At 38.9% G+C, this 21,984-nt stretch overlaps 1 protein-coding gene across 1 annotated transcript in view; it reads left to right on the top strand.

Annotated features, from left to right (window-relative positions):
• The window catches only part of pcgf5b (polycomb group ring finger 5b), a 182,903-nt gene that overhangs the window by 84,594 nt on the left and 76,325 nt on the right, over positions 1-21,984 (top strand). Inside the window, 1 exon segment of the mRNA XM_087999271.1 lies at positions 10,743-10,839. Coding sequence (XP_087855397.1) covers positions 10,743-10,839 — 97 coding nt within the window.

Genomic DNA, 21,984 nt, shown 5'->3' with positions numbered 1-21,984 from the left:
ATAATATGGTCATTTGACAGATAGAAAGATTGAGAATAAGAATAAAAATTATGTATGAAGATGAAAATGAAATCAATGTCTAGTATCAGTTCAGATCTGTCTCTTGCTTGAAGATTCTCTTTCTGCAATGAAGAGGTTAAACAGGTAAAGCCACATTTTGCAAAACTAGTGGCTTCTGCGGTTGAAGAGCTGGAGGTTGCTCCTGTGTGCAGGCTAAGCAGAAGGGGTTCTGGAAGGCAATGAAGGCACCTTTGTTCAGTTTTCAGTTTTCCAACATTGCAGGTTGTAATCCTTGGTAGTCAAGGTCAGTACAGCCGTCCTTTAGCTTGTTTACCTTTCTCCATCTTCTTCCTGAGAACCCTCTGTCTGATGGTGCCTCTTGGGGTTCTTCCTGCTGCAGTTCTGCTCAACATGGTTGCTTACAGCTTACTGATGAAAGTTTAAAATGGTCACTATCCCAGAATCTGCAAATTATGTTTCGAGATTGGATGTGGGTTGCCTATGACTGGGATACAGATGTATCCCTATCTCTGATTTTCACATGTGAGAAAAAACTGTCACACCTCCAGGGAAACCATTGTTAAGAGGCTTCTGTTTATTGGAAATGTTTATTGTATTTCACATATTTTTTGATTTCGTCCTGACATAATACCAATACCAACTGCATTTCACAAAATAGTCATGTAACTTCTGGGAACTGTAAGATTCTTGTGCATTTTAAAGATCAAATGTGGGCGGCATGGTGGCACAGTGGTTAGCACTGTTGCCTCACAGCGCCAGAGACCCGGGTTCAATTCCCGCCTCAGGCGACTGACTGTGTGGAGTTTGCACATTCTCCCCGTGCCTGCATGGGTTTCCTCCGGGTGCTCCGGTTTCCTCCCACAGTCCAAAAATGTGCAGGTCAGGTGAATTGGCTATGCTAAATTGCCTGTAGTGTTAGGTGCAGGGGTAAATGTAGGGAATGGGTTTGGGTGGGTTGCGCTTCGGTGAGTCGGTGTGGACTTGTTGGGCCGAAGGGCCTGTTTCCACACTGTAAGTAATCTGTGAGTAAATAGCTTTCTTAGAAATTGTGTTATGATCACAGAGGAATGTAACTTTTAAGAAGGCTGTTGGCACAGTTGTACTCAGTTAAAGAAGGAACAACTTGCATTTATAGAACACGTTTTTATGACCTCTGGATGCTTCAAATACTGTATAGCTAATTCAGCACTTTTAAAAATGTAGTCATGACTCGATTTCAGTTAAATAGAATGGAAGACCATGGCCTACTTGGCAATTAAAAAGTTTAATACCAGCTTAGTGATTGTAACTCAGAGTTGCCTTGGCTGTTATAAAGGAAATGTTTAGTGGTCAGTTTCCATTACCTGGTGTTGGGTTCTTGGAGCATCAGCAGTAGCAAATTTTACAGTGATCTTTGAAATTGTTGGCATTAATGGTTTACTTTTCAAATGAGTGTTGTAACCTGATTCTTTTCTTCTTGAGACACAGAGGAGCTTCTCTAGCCTTTTTTCAGTTCTTCGGTCTAAAATCCATCTTCTCTGCCTGGCCAAAACAGCACTTTGATAATCAAGCTGGTTGTATATACAGGTCTACAGAAGCTATGTTTTCAGGCTTGATAATTGTAGGTGAGATTCCATTTCCAATATCATAATAGTGAAAATCAAAATAGGAGACCATGGCTCTTTTGTATTTTTCATGGGGTCTAGACTAGTTTCTTAGATAAAATGTTAATTTAGCTAAGATTGGCATTTGTTGAATCTATGTTGCATATTTCTTGAAACTTGGGTGAACAGTGGAGATCAGGTAATGCCTGTGATCATTTTAAGTGAGTATTTTCAATCCTTTTAAAAATAATTCAATTCATGAAATTCCTAGATATTACATCAGCCACTATTCAAAGATCATTACTCCATATTTTATAACAATATAACAAAAATAATCACATTGGCGATAGCCTATCTGGGAGAAACTGAAACAGAATCACAATACAAGTAACGTGAGCCTTGAATGAAAGCACAATCTTGAAACACTCAGATCTGGGACCGCCTATGGTGAGACAGACAGAGCTAAAGGGCTGAAGTCCGAGTTGCATCGTGTTTATTGGAGTGATTTCTCCCACAATGCCTAGTGAGTTCTCTAACCATATCTTACCAATTACGCCTCATTCACTGTCTATCTCACGCCTATGGTATCCATTACGTCTAATTCCAGCCCCTCTTACTATATGTGTTCCCAGATCAACTAACCACTCAAGGGATATCTGAGAATTAACTGGTATCCTTTGCAAGCTTGTAGTACACCAGGTCAAGCTGTCAGTTTGTAACTGCTCTGCAGGGTTCACTACATTTGCCCAAATTGTGACAGGGAAGTCAGTGTCCTGATGTGAAGGCAGGGACCTGGAGGTCCCATTTGTCAGAATGCCACAGAGGCAGGATTTCCATTTCCCCCAGGACCAGACCATGCCAGCCTGGTCTGAGATTGTTAGCCAAGTTAAAACAGTCTCAGTCATCTGGAGGAACGCTCAGCAATGTAGGAAGAAGGTCTGTGACCTTCTCCACTCCTCATGAATAACTGTCACCATCTTCTCTACAAGATCTCACACTCACTTTAATTCTACTACTGTACCCACCTCCCTCCAATTAGAGTGCTCAACACTCTAATTCCTATGATATTTTTCCTCACTCTTTGTTACCAACCCCAACTCCCTACATCACTTACCCTTCATGCTTTCTGTGTTACCTATTTCCTCGCTTGGGATATCTCTTCACCTGCAACAAAATTAACAACTGTGTCACCCTCTTTCATCTCCTTTAAAGCTGTGCTACCCATTTCCATCTCCTTTTAGAACTTCCTGTCTCTCATTCTAAAAGATCTAACTCTGGGATCTAACCCTAACCCTAACCTAACCCTGATCCAACCCATGAGTTGGCTGCATGTCCCTGAGTGCACAGTGACCTTGCTGCAGTATTAAAATTATTCATTCATGGGATGTAGGCATTGTTGGGCCAGCATTTAATGCCGATTCCTAGTTACCTTGGGGAAGGTTGTTGTGAGTGCCTTCTTGAACCATTGCAGTCTATTTCCTGTAGGTCGATCCACAACCCTGTTTGGAAGAGAGTTCCAGGACTTTGACACAATACGACTGAATGACAACAGTATATTTCTAAGTCAGGATGGTGATGCCATTGACTGTCCAAAGGCAATAGTTCGATTTTCTCTTGCTGGCAATGGCCATTACCTGGCTCTTTTGTGGCATGAATATTGCTTATCACTTTGCAGCCCAAGCTTGAATATTATCTGACCTTATATTGGAGGGGACATTATTGACAAAGTAGCTAAAGATGATTTGGCCTAGGACACTACTTTGAGGAACTCCTACTGAGGTGACCTTGAGCTGAGATAATCAACCTCCAATGATTATAACTGTCTTCCTTTGTGCCAGGTATGACTTAAGTGAGCAGAGAGTTTTCCCCTTGATTGTTATTGTCTCCAGTTTGGCTAGAGATCCTTGATGTTTTACTCAGTCAAATATGCCTTTGTTGTCAAGGGCTGTCACTGTCACTTCAACTCTAAAATTCGGTGCTTTTGTCCATGCATGAACTGAATGTGTAGTGAGGTCAGGAGCTGAGTGGCTGTAGGAGAACCAAAGCTGACTGTCAGTGAGCAGGTTATTGCTAAAATACAGCTGCTTGATAACGCTGTTGATGACACCTTCCATAATTTTACTGATAATCAAGAGTGGACTGATAGGGCGGCAATTGGCTGGGTTGAATTTGTTCTGTTTTTTGTTTATAGGAATTACCTGGACAAATTTCCACATTGTCAGGTAGATGCCAGTGTTATAACTGTAATGGAATACCTTAGCTAGGAGGTATGGCACATCTACAGCACACCTTCAATAGTATTGCCAGAATGTTGTCAGAGCTTCTAGCCTTAGCAGTATCCAGTTCCTCCAGCTGTTTCTTGATATCACATGGAGTGAATCAGGGCTGAAGACTGCTATGTGTGATGCTGGGACCTCTGGAGGAGGCTGAAATTGATCATCCACTTTGCGCTTCTGGCTGAAGATCATTGGAAACACTTCAGCTTTATCTTTTACACTTATGTACTGGAGTCTGGAATCATTGAGGATGGAATATTGGTGGAGCAGTATCCTCCAGTGAGTTGTTTAATTGTTTACTACCTTTCACCACTGGGTATGGCAGGACTACAATGCTTAAATCTGATCTGTTAGTTATGGAAACACAGCTCTATCTATCACTTATTGCTTACACTGTTTTGCATGTGAGTAGTCTTGTTGCGTAGCATCACCAAGTTGACGTCATTTTTAGGTATGCCCAGTGCTGCTTCTGACATGCCTTGCTGTGCTCTCCTTTGAACCAGGATTTATCCCCTGTTTTGATAATACTGGTAGAGTGCGGGCTAAGGCAGGTGATGAGGGTGCAGATTGCGTTGGACTGCAATGCTGCTGTTGATTGATGCCTAATTTTGAGTTGCTAGATCTACTCAAAGTCTATCCCATGTAGTATAGTGATAGTGCCACACAACACAACAGTGGGTGTAAAGTAAGTTTAACTGTAGTATTGGATAGATTTGTAGCTCAAACTAAGATTTAAGGAGGAGATGAGGAAAAATTGGGCTGTTTCCAGATTTTAATAAGAAAAGTACAAGAACATCTAGATCTAAAATATCATGTATTTGTCCAGTAGCACCCGGGTTCAATTCCCGCCTCAGGCGACTGACTGTGTGGAGTTTGCACGTTCTCCCCGTGTCTGCGTGGGTTTCCTCCGGGTGCTCCGGTTTCCTCCCACAGTCCAAAAGATGTGCAGGGTCAGGTGAATTGGCCATGCTAAATTGCCCGTAGTGTTAGGTAAGGGGTAAATGTAGGGGTATGGGTGGGTTTCGCTTCGGCGGGTCGGTGTGGACTTGTTGGGCCGAAGGGCCTGTTTCCACACTGTAATGTAATGTAATGTAATGTAATCTAATCTAATCTAATCTAATCTAATCACATGATCAGAATGTCAAATCAATAAGGCTGATCAATGCCTAATGCTTAAAAGTCACTCTCATACTGTTCTGAAATCAGGGACACAAGGTTTAACATTTATCGCCAAGTGGAAATAGATAAAAAGAGGATCAAGTGACTGTAAAATGGCTGATAATATGATACATGTTTTTCCTCCAGGGTTTGAAAGCAAATTAAGTAAATTAGTTTTAATCATAACTGTTACTTTGTATATTCACTTGCTGTCTGTCAAATAAAACAGCTTAATTCTTCACATCTGTTGTTGCTCCACTATGTTTTCAGTTTGCTTACTGAACGATTAGAAAAGTGAATGTGAGGGCATGTGTGAAAGACATGTTATAAATTACAGATCACGGGAAGATTCTGTTATAATCTTGAGTTATAATATTGACTGTACAAACACACTCTTGAACATAAAATGACTGAGAAAGCAAAATTGCTAAATCTAATCTAAACTCACCTTAAATTTAGGTGAGCAACTACTTACAATTGGCACGGTGCAGCTGTGCTTCAACAATCAAATCTAAAGATTTGCAATCCTAACCTGGTAAACCATTCAGTACTTGTATGAAGTAGGGCTAGGGCCTGACATTTTCTACCAACTGGACTGACACATGGCATCCTAATATCCATTTTTCAGGAAATTGCTGACAGAGTAGGTGATGTGTGTGCTGCCATCCGTATCATCTAAATGCATAAGTTCTTAAACATAGTCTTATGCGTGCGAGGGTATCCACTTTCTAACCCAATGAAAAGAGTTTTGGTGGGTTAATAAGACACAGAGATGCTATAAAGCACAACTATTTTAAGATTTTAAGAATAGTCTTTAATTACTACAAAGACTGTTGAGTGGACTTAGCTTTGGGTCCATCTTCCATAAGATCTTGCTTTACTTTCCCACCAAGTTTTCATGACATAACTGAGTGAAAGGTGCTTATTGCACTCAGTCGAGTATTAATTTAGATCCCTCCTCACATAATGTAGATGGGCCAACCCAAGAGAGTAAGGAGCAAAACCTACAGTGTGTAAAGTTTACAGTCTGTTAATTGAAACTGTTAACATTATGTTTGAACTGTATTGGAAAAAGTCAAACCTGTAACACAATCCCCAGAAAAGAAATCTGATCAAACATACTTTAGCCATTGACAATAAGTGAACCTGTTTGTCACTGGTTTGTGCAGTAGAATTGGGGGATAGTCACAGAATTTTCTATAGCTGTTGATTTTGTAACCTGATTTGTAAGTTGATTATAAATATTGGTTAAAATCAGCCTGATTCCAGTTCTGCAACAACACCTTTTTCGGAACCTCTCATCTAAGATTCAACTTGACCAAAGACAGTTTAAGGTTCAATCCTGAATTTGAACAAAACAACACAATTAAAAGAAAAGCAGAATGCATGTGATTTTAAGATGTAGAGTTAAATCTAACACGAGGGATTTTGTGATCAACTCACATTCTAAATCTTAACATTTTGATTCTTGGATGCTCACAGTACTTATGTCTTATGTTGCTGTTTAGCACAGACAAAAGGCCAGACTTTTCTCTTGGTTGTCAGTAGTGATTAGGAGAAAGTGAGGACTGCAGATGCTGAAAATGTGTTGCTGGAAAAGCACAGCAGGTCAGGCAGCATCCAAGGAGCAGGAGAATCGACATTTTGGGCATGAGCCCGACGTTTCGGGTTTCCTGAAGAAGGGCTCATGCCTGAAACGTCTATTCTCCTGCTCCTTGGATGCTGCCTGACCTGCTGCGCTTTTCCAGCAACACATTTTCAGCAGTGTCAGTAGTGATTAGTCAAGGAAGTGCACATGTTGCTGTGTGGCACCATGCTATATCAATCTCATATCTGCAGCGTCTGCCAGCAACATATGTGGCATAGATATTGCATGTATTTCAATCAAATCACCATGTCACACTGTAAACAAAGTAATCCTCAAGCCAAGGAAGAGGAATCTTTCAGATAGTACAGTACATCAAAGATGACATCCACTATCAGTCCAGGAGTTTGGACACGGTCAGTCAGCCAGTTGGGGTGATCAGGGTAATGGGGTCCATATCACCACAGTCCAGGCAGTGGGCCATGGTCAGTCCTGCAGATCCACTGTAACCATTCTGGGAATTTGGGGAGTCAGTTGAGCTACTCAGAGATAACTCAGATCTTGTCAGTCATCAGTCCGGGCTGTCTGTACAAATCAGTTAGTGGGAGGTGGATGGGCCACAGTCAGTGCTGGGTGGGGGAGGGGTGTGGGAGGTGGGGATCTGTTCAGTGAGAACTAAAGGTGTTTATTGTGGGGATTGTGTGCATGCTGGAATTCAGAGGAGACAATATTTGTGAACGGTGAGAGATGATAGCGCATTGAAGCAAATGGGTTACTACAATGGGTAGATGCCATCAATAGTCACAATCACTCAGGCTTTGACAGAAGGACAAAGTTGTTAGCATGATTAAACTTTAAGCTACACTGGGTGTTGGGACAATAGCAGCACTCCCATGTATAGGCTTCTAAGATGAAATGAGGTGAAGGATGGGTAACCTGCATAGATTGGTTCTTAAATAGCAATAGATTAGTGAACATGCACTTAAATTTGCAAAAAGTGTCAATTGTTCCCAACTATACTGCCCATTTGGTTTTAGTTCCTCTCCTACAATGTGCATGGTGAAGAGCTGGCAGCACTTCACATGGTATAGCTGAGTTTAAAGGTGGCACTTGTAATCCTGGGCAGTACTTCCACTTGCAATGAGAGTGAAGACAGGATAAGCAGGTTGCCATAGATGCATGGTGCTGAGGTAATGATGTACGTTTTAGAGAATGAGAAGTCTCACCAGGGCTAACAAAGAGAAACCCTTTATGAAATTCAACAAGATTAACACTTGGTTGAATTCTGGTAAAATTCAACCCATAGAATTAAACCTAATATGAGCACTCACTGAACCATGAAGTACACAGAAAGCCTTCCCATTGAGTTTTATTTCAATTATTTTGCAATTTTGTATCCAGGTGATCCTGTGTTATTGTTTCTCATCAATTATAAACAAAAGCTATCAAGCTGATCAAATGATACCTATTGTTTGGAAGGATTTTAACTCCTTTCACCCAGCAAAATCCAGGTACAATGAGAGTTGAAACAGAGCAACATCTATTCTCCATTAGGAGTACAGGAACAGGCCTTTTGACCCACAATGTCTGTGCTGACCATGATGACATTAACTAATCCTATCTGCCTGCACATAGTCTGTAACCCTTTATTCTCTGCCTGTTCATATATCTGTCTAAAATACCTCAAACTTTGTGTTGTATCTGCTTCTACCACCTTGCCCTAGCAGTGTGTTCCAGACACCTATCACCCTCTGTGTAAAAAGTGCCTCGCTCACCTCCTTTAAAGTTTCCCTCTTTCCCTATCCACCTTTTCCATGCCCCCTCATAAACGTTATACACTTATATCAGGTTGCCCCTCAGTCCCCGAAACTAAGGTTTGTCCAATCTGTCTTTATAGCTAATATGCACCAATCCAGACAACACGTCGGTAAATATAATTTGCACCCTCTCCAAAACCTCCACACGATACTGGCTTGTTACTGTTTTAATTCCAGGCAGCTGAGGTGTATCTGAGTCAGTCAATTTGAAAATAATATTTTTAATCAACCTGTTTGGACATTTTATCACACACCATTGCGGTGGGCACGACTTGAACCCAGAACATTTTAGCCAGAGAGAGGGTTCGTTCGCTAAATTGGCTCCCCTAGTTCATTGATGTACATTCACATTAAGATAAGTCCTATTAGAGGCTTGTGGTACAATGGTAGTTACGAAGCTCTGGCCTAAAAGGTTAAAATCTCACCTGTGCTGGAATTGTGTTAAAACATGCCCAAATTAAAAATAACTTTTCAGATGGGTCTAATGTCAGAATTTAGCCACCTACTGCTCAGAGTTCAAACAAGATTTACCATGACACAAACAGACCTTGGAGTGATTTTAAAATCACGAGGGGAAGAGTTGGGTAAATAGATGAGGTCGTTTCCCTGGGGTGGAGGTGTTCAAAATGAACGGCATAGGTTAAAAGAAAGAGGTGAAAGATTTAAAAGGGACCTAAGGGACAACTTTTGCATACAAAGGGTGGTGCATGCTGGAATGAGCTACCAGAGGAAGCGTTGGAGGCTGGTACAATTACAATACTTAAAAGGCATCTAAATAGGAAATGCTTAGAGAAATATGGGCCAAGGGCTGGCAAATAGGACTAGATTTATTTGGGGTATCTGGGTGGCATGGATGAGTTGGACCAAAGGGTCTGTTTCTGTGCTGTACATCTCTATTGCTCTAAGACACCAGATGACCTGTATAGGGTCTCAAGCTACGGGAGAATTTGCAGTCGCTCCATCATATGTAATTTGTGAGCCCTGCTTTTGCTCACATTGACCTGTGGAACTTCCAGCAAAAGGGTGAAAGGTATATTTTAAAAATTTCATATGGCACCAGGAGAGGCAGACCTGACCAAACAAAGACGTTTGTGCCTCAGACATACAGGGCTCCCCCAGTGCCTGTAGGGCTCTGCTAACTCATGCCCCCACTGCAACTCTCCCTGCTGTGCCTTGATTGGTCAGGGGAATTGATAAATATTTTTAAACAAAAAAAAAGAAAGGCTAGAGGACTGAGACTTCATGAATAGTTTTTGTTAAAAGCTGTGTAGAATGGCCAATGCTATAAAATCCCATGTTACTAAGGAATTAGTTTAAAGGAGTGACAGCTTTTTTGTGCTTTTTTATTCTCAATGATAGAAAAGTGGAAGGAAGTTAGAAATCCCTGTTTGAAATGCTCATTTTATGTTGTTAGCTGGTTTAAAAAATTGAAGAGTGAGGAAAGTGTTTAATGCCCTACTGTGCAGTAATTTGATTCCTTTATTTTAGTGGTATCTCTCCAGGACCAATACATGAATTTCCACCTTTTGAGTTTTATGACACATCAACTGTAAACAGTTAGAAATAAAGTAAAAGCGGTGGCTGAAGAACGGAGTCAGGAAAAGTGGTACACACCGAAATTAGAAATCCATAATGTTTTATTTGAAATTGATACTTTTTTACTTGTACAACATCAGTATTGCATAAATACAGTTAATCATGAAGTTTAAACAGCTATCATTGTAATGTTAAGATTTCTTTCAGTTTCACATTATGTGAAGCTGAAAACTTAAAGTGAGCAATTGCAGCTGCTGACAGGTCATGAAGAGTTCCAAACAGCCCATAGGATGTCACAGATCAAGTTTTAAAGTAAAAGAGTAAACATTGAAGTGCTTGATAAGCAGTGAAAATTCTGATCAGAAATCATACTGCACAATACAATTATACTTAATGTGTTCTTCTGATATATATTGATCTGCTGTTTGGAAAGAGGTGTTGTATCTTTTTAAATTATTAAACAATACTGTTGCACAAAGCTAAAGTGTTGTATAAGATCACACAGTGTCATTCCTGGCCAATAAAGGGATGTATTCATAATGCTGAGAATTGAGTGACAAACAGAAGAACTACAACTTCACATGAACTTTAAATTTAGTGCACCAAAGCAATTAGACATTGACACATGTCTATTTATTATAAATGATAGTCTAAATGAAAGAACTTTGTTTGTAGAATTTATTTGTTTGAAATGATTCAACTGAAAGACAATTTTAACTGCTATTTCAATAAACAGTAGGTTCAAATGCCTTTCTTTTTTTTTCAGTTTGCAAAAGTTGTATAGTTCAACATTTTGAAGATACAAATGACTGTCCAAAGTGTGGAATTCAAGTTCATGAAACGAATCCTTTGGAAATGTTAAGGTATGTCTCATATATAAAATATGCTGTGATACTAAGATTTTTTTTAAAAATCAAGAAATCAGGAACTTTGCCAAGGTTGAAAAACCAAGAAGCAAAGTGCAATAGAGATTACATGATAAATAGCTTGATGGCTACATGAGAAAGAAAAGACCGTCATGTTTCATAGTTTTCAAGAACTGAGAAAGAATGTGAGATTTTAGAGATTTTACAATAAGCTTAGTTTTTAACTTGGTGAACACATATCAGGGGGACCACAAAACTACAAAAATGTTTGGTAGAATTGATGAAACAGAGATGTAAACGTCAAGAAATCTGGTGCTGTTGAACCCAGATTTTCTGCTCCACATATTCTATGTGTCCTCCAAACTGTTCACTGTGGCATGCGCACGTATTGATAGTGCTTCTGTGCTGGACATCGTTTTGCATCCTTCGAGCTCAAACTGTTAGCTTCTGCCCAAAGTACGCGTAGTTATAAGATCATGATATTGGCCTGCACATGAAGTGGATTTAACAGCAGCTCTCCATTGTATGGAGCAGCAAGAAGCACTTCGACTCACACACACCAAGAATACTTTATGGAGGAGCATCAGGTTTCAGTTGATGGATTTTCACTGGTCCTTGCGAATATAGAAATGTTTGGTGGTTTCTAGTTTGTTATAAAGTTGCTGAAGTTCACATAGAATAGTGTGGCATATGCTGCAAGATATTATTTGTCCTGACTTTAAAAATCTGTACAAACCAGTTGTTCTCAGACATGGGAACAGTGACCTCTGTGTGTCCTGGACTACGTAATGAAAGGGAGAAGGAAGAGCACACACGGCATCATGAGGATTGCAGGCTTCACCGTGATTCAGGGTGGTATAGATTGCTTGCATGTCACTTTACAAATACATGACAACACTGAGGTGTCCAGCAACTGAAAGAGATTCCAGTCTCAGCACTAAGTAGATTAATGCTCAATATCATATGAGCAGTCGTGATGACCCCATTTGTGGCAAGCCATTGTACATTTATTTGTAAGAACATAGAAATAGAAGTAAAGACTGTCCAACCCATAGAGGCTGCTCCACCATTCAGTACAATCATAGCTGATCTTTGGGCCACTATTTTTCCGGCCAGCTTTAAATATATCCAACGAAAATGCATGCCCATCCCTCTGGAATAGCGAATTCTAAAGATTCACAACTCTCACTTGTGCTGCCTTGACAAAGGCTGAGGTGACTATTGGTTGTTCATTGCGCAGCATGACTGCCATTCTGAGTGTAGATCACTGGGGTATTTAAGTATTGTGTCCATTGCTTTTTTCTACACAATGAGTGTTGTCTCATTAGCTACAGTGTGGCTAGGGGAAGGATGCCAACTTTCAGGGAGGACACTGCAGATGACCTTATGAGTCAACCTCGAAAAACTAGACTCTAGAAGGCCCAGTTTCAGATATAAGCTGCAACAGTCTAGAATGGCAGACAAACAGATAACAGCAAGGAAGCCAAAAGCAAAGCAGGGTAGAAGGTTGAATATATATGAGACTACTGATGCAATTGGAGTTACATTCACTGATCTCGACACTCTGATATTCTGAAATTCTTGTGATACTGCATCCAGATCCTTGGAAACAGAGACTTTCAGGTATTACCGTCCTCAGCTCTCTCGCCCCACCGCCTTAGCAAAGTGTATGTGGAGGGTGTTACATTTCCCCCATCAATATTAAGGTTGCCTTTGCAGCTTTGAAAAATCTTGCAGCCTGCTCTCCACATCTTGTGACATTCTTCTGTATCTTCCAGCTCAGAGTCAGTTGTAGAATAATTTCCAATATTGTCACCAATCACAACGTATTTACCCTTTGGAGGTGCTGACTATCTTTAAGTAATATAAACTAGCTTGAGCTTGTGCTAACCTTTCTGATTTTGCACTTCCCATTGAAAAACGCAATAACCTAGCAAATATAGTGCTGTGTATTAAGCTGTGTGCACTCAATTTCATAAACATGTTTTTAACAGGAGTGGTTGAAGTCCAGAGGTGAGAGATGAATCAGGCATAGGCATTTTCTTAGTATCCTGTTCAGGAATATTTAAGGTGATAGACAGCATTTTGCTAATTTTTATTAGTTGTGTCATCATTGGGAGCTGAAGTGTTAGGTGTGAAACAGGAGGTGAATATCTTGAAGGCAGCTTTAGCAATGAATAAGATGTGGAATTTCCTTTAAAGGTTTGATAGTTACTATGGTATTAGATGAACATGCTCAACAAGCTTTGATAAGAAACTTATGGAAGAGTAAATCATGTATTTGTACAACTGAAAAGAAATTATTTTTATTGCCCCATTGAAGAATGCGGAGGAAGTGAAAATGCATTGATTCATTTCTTGTATAGAAATGGATGTTGCGAACACTGAGGGTAGAAATCTCAGTAGAGCTTTGGTACAATTCTCTTAAAAAAAGAAGTTTGTATAATGAAAAAATAAATTGATATGGAGGATAAACAACATCACAAAAATTCATAGCATGGAGTAAAGCCAGTTAGGCGAATCATATCTCTTCCAGTTTTTTGTTAGAATAATCTAAAACTAATTTCATTGCTCTGTCTTTACATATGACCCTGCATTTTCTTATCTTCAAGTAGTTACATGCTTTTAATCATTTTCGTATCTGTGTAATGTCATCTTTGTTGTAAAGTGTTTACACTTCATCAATCCTTAATATAAATAAGCAAACAGAACAGTTCCAACTTCTTCAATCTCTTAACTGAAATTCCTTCAAGGGTAAGGAACTTCAAGTATGCGGTTAGAGTGAAGAAGTTGGGATTATTCTCTTTGGAGAGAAGGCGGCCAAGAGAAAATCTGATAGAGGTTTTCAAAATCACAAACAGGTAGTGAAACTTCCCACCTAAAAGAAGCAAAGGTGAAGTGAGGAAGAACTTTTTCACTCAGCAAGTTGTTAAGATATAGAATGCAGTGCTTGCTGGAGACAGATTCAATTGAGGAATTCAAGAGGGTATTGGATGTTTATTTGGACAAACATTAAGTGCAAGGGGATAAGCATAGAATTGGCGCTGGTTAATCATGCTTATTTGAGAGCCAGTGCAGGCACAATGGGCTGAATAGCCTGCTTCTACACCCTATCAATGCCACAATTCTTGATTCTCAGTCTCCTGAACATCATCTTTTCTTGTTCATCTATCAGAATTCTGCAATGTTTTAAATGTTTAACTAAACCATCTCTAAGCCCTTCAGGCTCTAACTACAACAACTTCTAGTACTTTAAACCAAAAAAGAAGTCCCAAGGCACTTCGTAGGAATGTTCTAAAAATTGACTCCAAACCACAGATGGAAATAATAATGTTAAGAATAAAAAATTTGGTCAAGGAGATAGATTTAAGGAGCAGTGCGAAGGAAGAAATTGTGGAGAAGTTTAAGGAGGGTTATTCCAAAACTTTGTGTTATATAATTCAGTTAGTATATGATAGGGTTAACTGACGTTATGCAAAAAGCTCAGCATTACGATATAAAGGACTGTTCCAGGGAGGTGTTAATCAATATTCCAGATGCTCGATTATCTCTAAATTGTGAATCAGATATTTTAGTAGCAATACTGTGAGCTTATTCTTAAGTACAGCCTGAGGGCTGAGAAGAGATCATCATGTACCTCAGAATAAGGTAACTAACTATTAACTGTAAAGACCACATTTTTACTTTTCTTAGTTTTTTATTGTAGGCTAAAATAGAAATAGGACTGTTTTAAAACAAAGGATTGTGGAAGAAGTTGCTGCACTTTCAAAAACAAGTTACTGAAGCTCATTGTGTGTGGTGTTTACACTATTGCTTTACAAATAGTGAGGGAAGAGGGATAAGATGGCGCAGCACCAGGATGTGTGTGCAGTGTGAGATTCTGTTATCAAAAGATTGCTGATGCATTTGTGCAATGTGACCTGTTGTAGATACTGAAAGGCATTAGCCTGATGACAATCTGTGGTTCCTGGGCGACTGAACAGCTGACATGCGTGACTGATACAAAGGCAGAAGGTCTGTGGACTGGAAAAAGGAAGGCTGTGTCTCTCCAGCTCTGCAGTAAAAGTAATTGAGGCCTGAATAAAGCCAATGTACCTACTCCTATCAGTTGCTGTAAGCTGTTGTCTTTAAGCAGTACCTCAAAAATTTACAATTAGTGAACCAATCGACCTGTGCTATCTGGGAAGAAGTGAATGAATGCGAAAAGGATATTGGAGAATAGAAGGTCTTGGGGAGGAAAAGGAACATCTCATTGAATCCTCAGCCATGTGGACTGGTGCTATTGAACTGTGTTTCTCCAGCTTTTCTTCCTTCACCCACAATCCATTATATATCACTATCTCTATATGTATGTAAGGGTTTAAAAGGTGGCTTAGAATTTTAACCAGTTATGATATATGTTGGTAGTTTCTGCTACTATAGCTTGTTTATTTGTAATAAGTGGTCATTCATGTTAAGTGCCAGAACACGATCAGTGTTTTCTATTAACCTGATCCCAATTATGTAAAACGGGGACTTTTATGAATTTTGATTAAATTGTTATCTTTTATACTAACCTGAGGAATTGTAGAGCTTGGGTTCAGCACATTTTCCCAAGTGAGTTGCAGTAGTAAACCCATTATCAAGACCAAACCCATCTTCTGCTGAGGACTTTGTGTAGACAGGCAGGTGGCTGGAAGAATACAGCAAGCTAGGCAGCATCAGGCGGTAGAGAAGTCGACATTTCGGGTGTAACCTTTCTTCAGACTTTGTGTAGGCATCCTTCCCTATTTGGAGTATGTAACTTAGACTAATACTTAGAAGGATTGGTTGCATTATCATCCTTTATTTCTATATTATCTGTAGCAATGTTTGCATACTCGTTTTAGTCCTTTTTTATTTTCAAATTATTTTTCATCCTAGAATAGGAGTAAGTTTGGAAGTATGCATTTTGTGAAAATGGGATGTATATTGCAGGCACTAGAAACCCTTCAGAGACTGAAGAATGTGCCAGACATTTTGGGATAAAATTGTTAAGCTAACAATGAAGCTCATCAAGATCACTGAGATTAAAATTGTAAGAGTAGCGGTCCAAAAGTTGTAAGCTTTCCTTTAGCAGAGCTAGAAGTTGGAAGAGGAATCTAAACAAAATTACAGGCGATAGCTTTTTTGGGAAACCAGAAGGAGCAGTGAAACAGCAAATGATGCCTTCTTTCTATTGTTGTGTTTATGTTACATTAAAAACTCTTAATAATTATTATGCAAGCTTGCAAACAGCACTAAAATTGGCTTCAAAGCTTCAGATTGATCAAGATGCTAGCTATAATTAGAAAAAGCTGGATGAGGGAAAGATATAATCAAACAGTCACCTAATTGGGGGTGGGGGGGGGGCAGTAGTGAGATAAGCAGGCTTCAATGTTAGTTAAAATCTTATCAGTTATTTAGCACAGTTATCTGGCACAGATGGAGAGTCAAAGGGGTGATTGATATCAGTAGTTGGATCAAGGAAGGACAGTAAACAGTTCTTGAGCACCCCCCCAATTGCTAACTAATGGGGCTCTTTATAAGATTCAACAAGCCAGGGTTAGAACTTCTGTGAATTCAGAAATGAAAACCATGCTTGGTTCATGATCCACATGATATTTAATTCATAATTTAGTGGACTTAAAGCCCAGTGGTAAGAGGCAGTTATTGTAAAAGAGCTAAGGTCGTCATGGATTTAATACAATATTGATATGGAAACTACTTTAGAATTATTCAGAATATATTAATTTTCAATTTACACAACATGTGATATCAAAAAATAGATGATGGCATAATAGTTATATTTCAATTTGAATCTAAAAATATAAAAAAACCTCAAAGATAACTGTACTTGAGGTGGCAAACTGTTTTGAACTGCTAACTTCATTTTCTTAAAAATCATATTCTATAGTTCAAATTTAGCATTTTAATTTGAGAAACGTAGGCATTTTTTTTGCACAGTATCAATTCAACTTAACACGATTTGGCAGAAACAAGTTAAAAGCATGACTGATCTGAATTCAATAGGCTTATTCGTACTGGTCTGATTTCCCCACATCCCTACCATTCCTCAAAACAGCGGAGCAACAAGCTTGAGATTCATTGTGTATTTAGCTGGATGCCATGTGTGACTCAATAATACTTTAATTTAACGAATTAGTAAACAGAACAATTAATAATGTTTTTGCTTACTATATTATTCGGTACAATAATATCTTGCACTAAAGATCTATTTATCCTTCCACCATGATTCTGCATGAATAGTGATTCTCTGAGCTTCCAAGTGAACTAGAATATCTGCCATGATGGCCCAATAGGTGCATGTCGGGCATGATTATTTATTGTTATTTAACTTGGAGTTGCTTTCATTGTTAACACTTCTTATAGTTTCATAATAATAGGTACATTATAATGCCAATGACCTGTAGGAAATTCTTTGTGACCTGTAGATTTATGGTAGTCATTTTGTAAATGAGTAATTGAAAATTAGTATTCTTTCTTTTAGAAACAACTTGACATTATAATGCCAATATACTTGTATGAGTTTTTTGTGACCTGTAGATTTATGGTGGTCATTTTGTAAATTAGTAATTGAAAATTAGTACTTTCTTTTGTAGATACTTTCATACTTTAGAAACAAATCACAGCTTCGATTTTGTGGATGCATACCTTTTACATGACATGTACTCTTTACTTCAGAACATTTAATTCTTTAGATTCTACAAGTACATTGACTTGACTTGCAAATTCCAAAATGAGACTTACCCAAAGAGAAATAGACATTAGGAGTCCTGAATCCATATGTGAGGCTAACCTCCTGTGCGTTTGTTTTACTTGTTTTGGCATCACAGACTAACACCAATTATTCTTCCAACTTTTATACGGGTAGCCTTAACTAAACCACAGATGATCTGCTGAATAGCATTCTTGAGAATGAGCAACATATACATGAAAGAAACCTAAAGATGGGTCTTGAAGATCCCAAATAATGGGGCTGTGACTATTTTCTTTGGCAGCTTGTTCCACTAAGGGATTGTTTTTTTAGAAAGCAAGAAAAAAGGCTTTCTGTGGTTTGGAATGATTAAGGGTTCTTAAACATGGAAATGCAGAATTGTTGTTGCTGGTTCTTCTGCTTCTGGTTTGATTGTGTTAGCATCACAAGCTAACATTCACATTTCACCAATATTTATGAATGTTGTCAATACTAACTGAACAAGCATGATTCCCTGATTTAATAGTCATGGTAATGGAAAATGTAGGAATCAAAATATGTCTTGAAGTTAGCAAGTGTGAATCTTTGTAATACCACAAGTGGAACCGTTATAATACTGAGCTCCACTATTTTCATTTGTCAGCTAAAGAAGATATATTTAGTTGTCTGTTTTTGATTTGTTAGCTATTCCATTCAAATTACTAAGGCTATGCTCCTCAATGTTAGTGATCCAAGAAACAATAGAATGGAAGAAAATAACTTGTCCACTTTGGAGATTTTCTTCTCTATTTCTTACATGCTAGAAAAGGCACAGAAATGTTAATTACTTAAAATATATTATACATACATGACAAACTACAAAACTTTGAAATTTAGCTCCATAAAATCAACAATTGAAAAGACATATAATGCACCCTTGCTTTCCCAGCTTCACCCAATTACTCCCAAACTCCCAGTCACACTACCAGTGAACCTTGTCACTTTGCAGTTTCTGTTGTCGAAACCTTCACTCTTCCTAAACTTAACTCTTGCTGCCTTCATCATAAACATTTGTTACAATCCAATGAAGTTCCCCAAATCATTATAGTTCTATCCGGCATAATCCAAATTGTTAGGCTCCCAGGTGAGGCAGGGTGAACTGGCTCCCCTCCTTCATCCACCCACTCCTTTGTTAGTTTCAATCAGTTTCATTTTTCCCTTGTGCAAACTTTTGCCAAACCCAAATTAACATATATTTTAGGAGGAGCCAATTTAACCAAGCAATCTTGAATTAACAAAAATACAGAGTCTATTAATTGCTATGTGTGACAAGAATCAATAATGCAACACACGTATGCAGAACTTAGAAGTAAGAAGTGAGTTCCAAAAGGTAAAGTTTTTTTAAAAACCTGATCAATCTCTGAATTGTTTGTGAAGAATGGATGGTTGAACTTTGCAGAGGAGGGTAACATTACCTCTGATACTGGTTGCTGAACAGTTGTTTTTTGAGATTCTTGGTTTGCAGACTGATTGAAGTTCCTTTGTCTTGGTGCTATTTTAAACTGGTTTGCAGCACTCTTGAGTGAGAAAGTCCTTACTTGCAAAACAGAAAAAAAACTAGGTGGTTCTTTGGCATAGTACTTCACAGCATATTAATGCTGAAAAAACTGCCTCTCAGGTCCCTTTTAAATCTTTCTCCTCTCATCCTAAACATATGCCTTCAAGTTTTCAACTCCCCAATCCTAGGGAAAAGACCTTCGCTGTTCACCTTATCTATGCCCCTCATGATTTCATAAATCTTCATAAGGTCACCCCTCAACCTCCTACGCGCCAGTAAAATTCATTCAAGGGATGTTGGCATTGCTAGCAAGGCATTAACTTCCCATCCCTCATTGCAGTCATCTTCTGGAGCTGCTGAACCATGTGATGTAGGTATTTAATGTTATTAGCAAAGGAATGATCATTTAGTTGCTTGGTAGTACAGGACTTGACTATGAATAAAATAAAGGAGTCAAGCTGTTAGAACTTGTAATCTTAGACTCATCAGAGGCAGAGGCAAGGATACCAAATTCCAAGGGAACAGCAATTTATATTATATATGAAATAAGGTACTGATTGTTCAGCAAGTGGACACTAATTGGTCAAGGCATGTGTTTTCCATGGCAATGCCTTGCACAATCAGAGAGTGTACGTTTTATTTTTGAAGATGAAGTTTTGAGCTGATTATGTGCAAGTGTGAGGCACACTTCTTTGCATGTGTGATACCTTGCAGTGTGACAGATGCTGTTCGCTCAATGCAAGATGTTTGTAGATAAATAGGTATATTAAAGTGCCACCATCTGTTTTCTGTTCATCAATTGTTTATGAAACCTAATTGATATGAATCTATTCACAACTTAGCATTTCAGCACTGATTTTGCAGGGGCAATTGTTATGAATTTGGTGTTTGTATTATAGAGCATGATAAACTATAGGAATTGCACCGAGACCAAGTCCTTTGTTGAGGATGATGGGGAGGGATGAAATACTAGTGGTGGTGTTGGAGGTTTAAACTCATTTGGCAGGGGAATAGAATATGGAGTGGAGATGCAATTCTGTGTCATGTGCAGACAAATGTAGAAGAAAACCCAAGCCAGTGTGGTACACAGAGCATATATAGCCAGGTCACAAGAGAACTCAGTAATTATTTTAATGCAAGGAATTTTGCAAGTAAGATAAGTTGAGGGTGTTGTTTAGCACATGGTGAAATGAGACATCTTTGCTATCACAAAGACATTGTTGAGTGAGTGATAGGGTTCACAGCTCTATATTCTGAGATATAGAATCTTCAGGCAAGACACAGGAATAAAAATCTGGAGGTGATGTTGCATTATTGATCATGGAATCTAATACTGTAATTAAGAGGGATGACATATGAGAAGGCTTCTCAATTGAGTCCATATAGGTCAAACTTAAAAAAACAAAAAGTGGCCAATCCCTTTCATTACTGGGAGTGGATTGTAGACCCCCAAACCGTCAGGGAGGGAAGAAGACCAGATATGTAGGCAAATTTCAGAGGTGTAAAAACAATGAGGTAATTATAGTAGGGCTTTTCAAATGCCCCAACATAAACTGACACAGACAGAGTCTGAAAGACTTAAAAGTAATGGAATTCTTAAAATGTATCCAGAAAAGTTTTTTAAGCAACATTAGAAATTGCGACAAGCAATGGGGCAGTGCTGAACCTAATTTTAAGGGATGATGGTGGGTGACTAGAAATGTCAGTGAAAGAACATTTTAGTGATATTGGCCATAATTTGGTAAACTTTAAGGTAGAGAGAAAATGAGGTCTGCAGATGCTGGAGATCAGAGATGGAAATGTGTTGCTGGAGAAGCGCAGCAGGTCAGGCAGCATCTAGGGAACAGGAGAATCGACGTTTCGGGCATTAGCCCTTCTTCAGGAAACAGGAGAATCGACATTTCGGGCATTAGCCCTTCTTCAGGGCATTCCTGAAGAAGGGCTAATGCCCGAAACGTCGATTAAACTTTAAGGTAGTCATGGAAAAGGACAAGATGGAGCAGAAATAAAGGTTTTAAATTGTGTCAAGGCCAATTTTAATATGAAAAGACAGGATGTTGTCTAAATGGACTGGGAGCAGAAAATTGTTGGAAGATCTACATCAGATCAGTGGGACTCTTTCAAAAACACTGTGCAGAGCTTTTGTGTCCATGTAAAGGTGAAGAGTGGGATCAGAAATTCCAGAGAACCTTGGATATCAAGGAATTTACAGGATCTGACAAGGAGAAAAGGGAGCTTATGGTAAATACTGAGGACTCAGAGCACCAGAAGAAGCATAAAGAAAGTTCAGGGTGTTACTTAGAAAATAAATTCAGAAAGTGAAGAGGAGTTGTGAAAAACACTGATGGGTAAAATAAAGAAAAATCCTAAGGCATTGTCTAAGTATATTAGGGGCAAGAATCCAACCAGAGAAAACTGAAGATTTTTAGGTACTTAAGTGAAAACTATGCGTGGAGCTGGATGATGTAAGTTAGGTGTTAAATGAGTGCTTTATATTTGTATTCACGATAGAGAAGAATGATATAGGTATAGAAATCAGGGAAGAGGACTATGAAATACTGGAACAAATTATAATTGAGTGGGAGGATGGGAGAGTGGGAGGATTAAAATTAGTGAGTCCCCAGGCCCAGATCAGATGGGGACTTATGTGGGAGGTAAGGGAGGAGATAGTGGGGATTCTAACATTCATTTTCAAATCCTCTCTGGACACAGTTGAGGAGCTAGAGGATGGTTAATATGGTTACATTAATCAAGAAGAGTTGTAGAGAAAAACCATGTAACTATAGGCCAGTGAGTACAACATCAGTGAGAGAAAATCTATTGGAAACGGTTCTCAAGTACAAAATTAATCTCCATTTGGAGAAGCAAGGATTAATCAAGAGTAGTCAGC

The sequence above is a fragment of the Chiloscyllium plagiosum genome, unplaced genomic scaffold (genome assembly GCF_037043375.1).
Source record: "Chiloscyllium plagiosum isolate Xiang-an unplaced genomic scaffold, Cpla_swu_hap1 HiC_scaffold_22, whole genome shotgun sequence".
NCBI classification, from domain to species: domain Eukaryota; kingdom Metazoa; phylum Chordata; class Chondrichthyes; order Orectolobiformes; family Hemiscylliidae; genus Chiloscyllium; species Chiloscyllium plagiosum.
The sequence above is the reverse complement of the archived record's forward strand: the minus strand, read 5'-3'. Positions and strand labels throughout refer to the sequence as shown.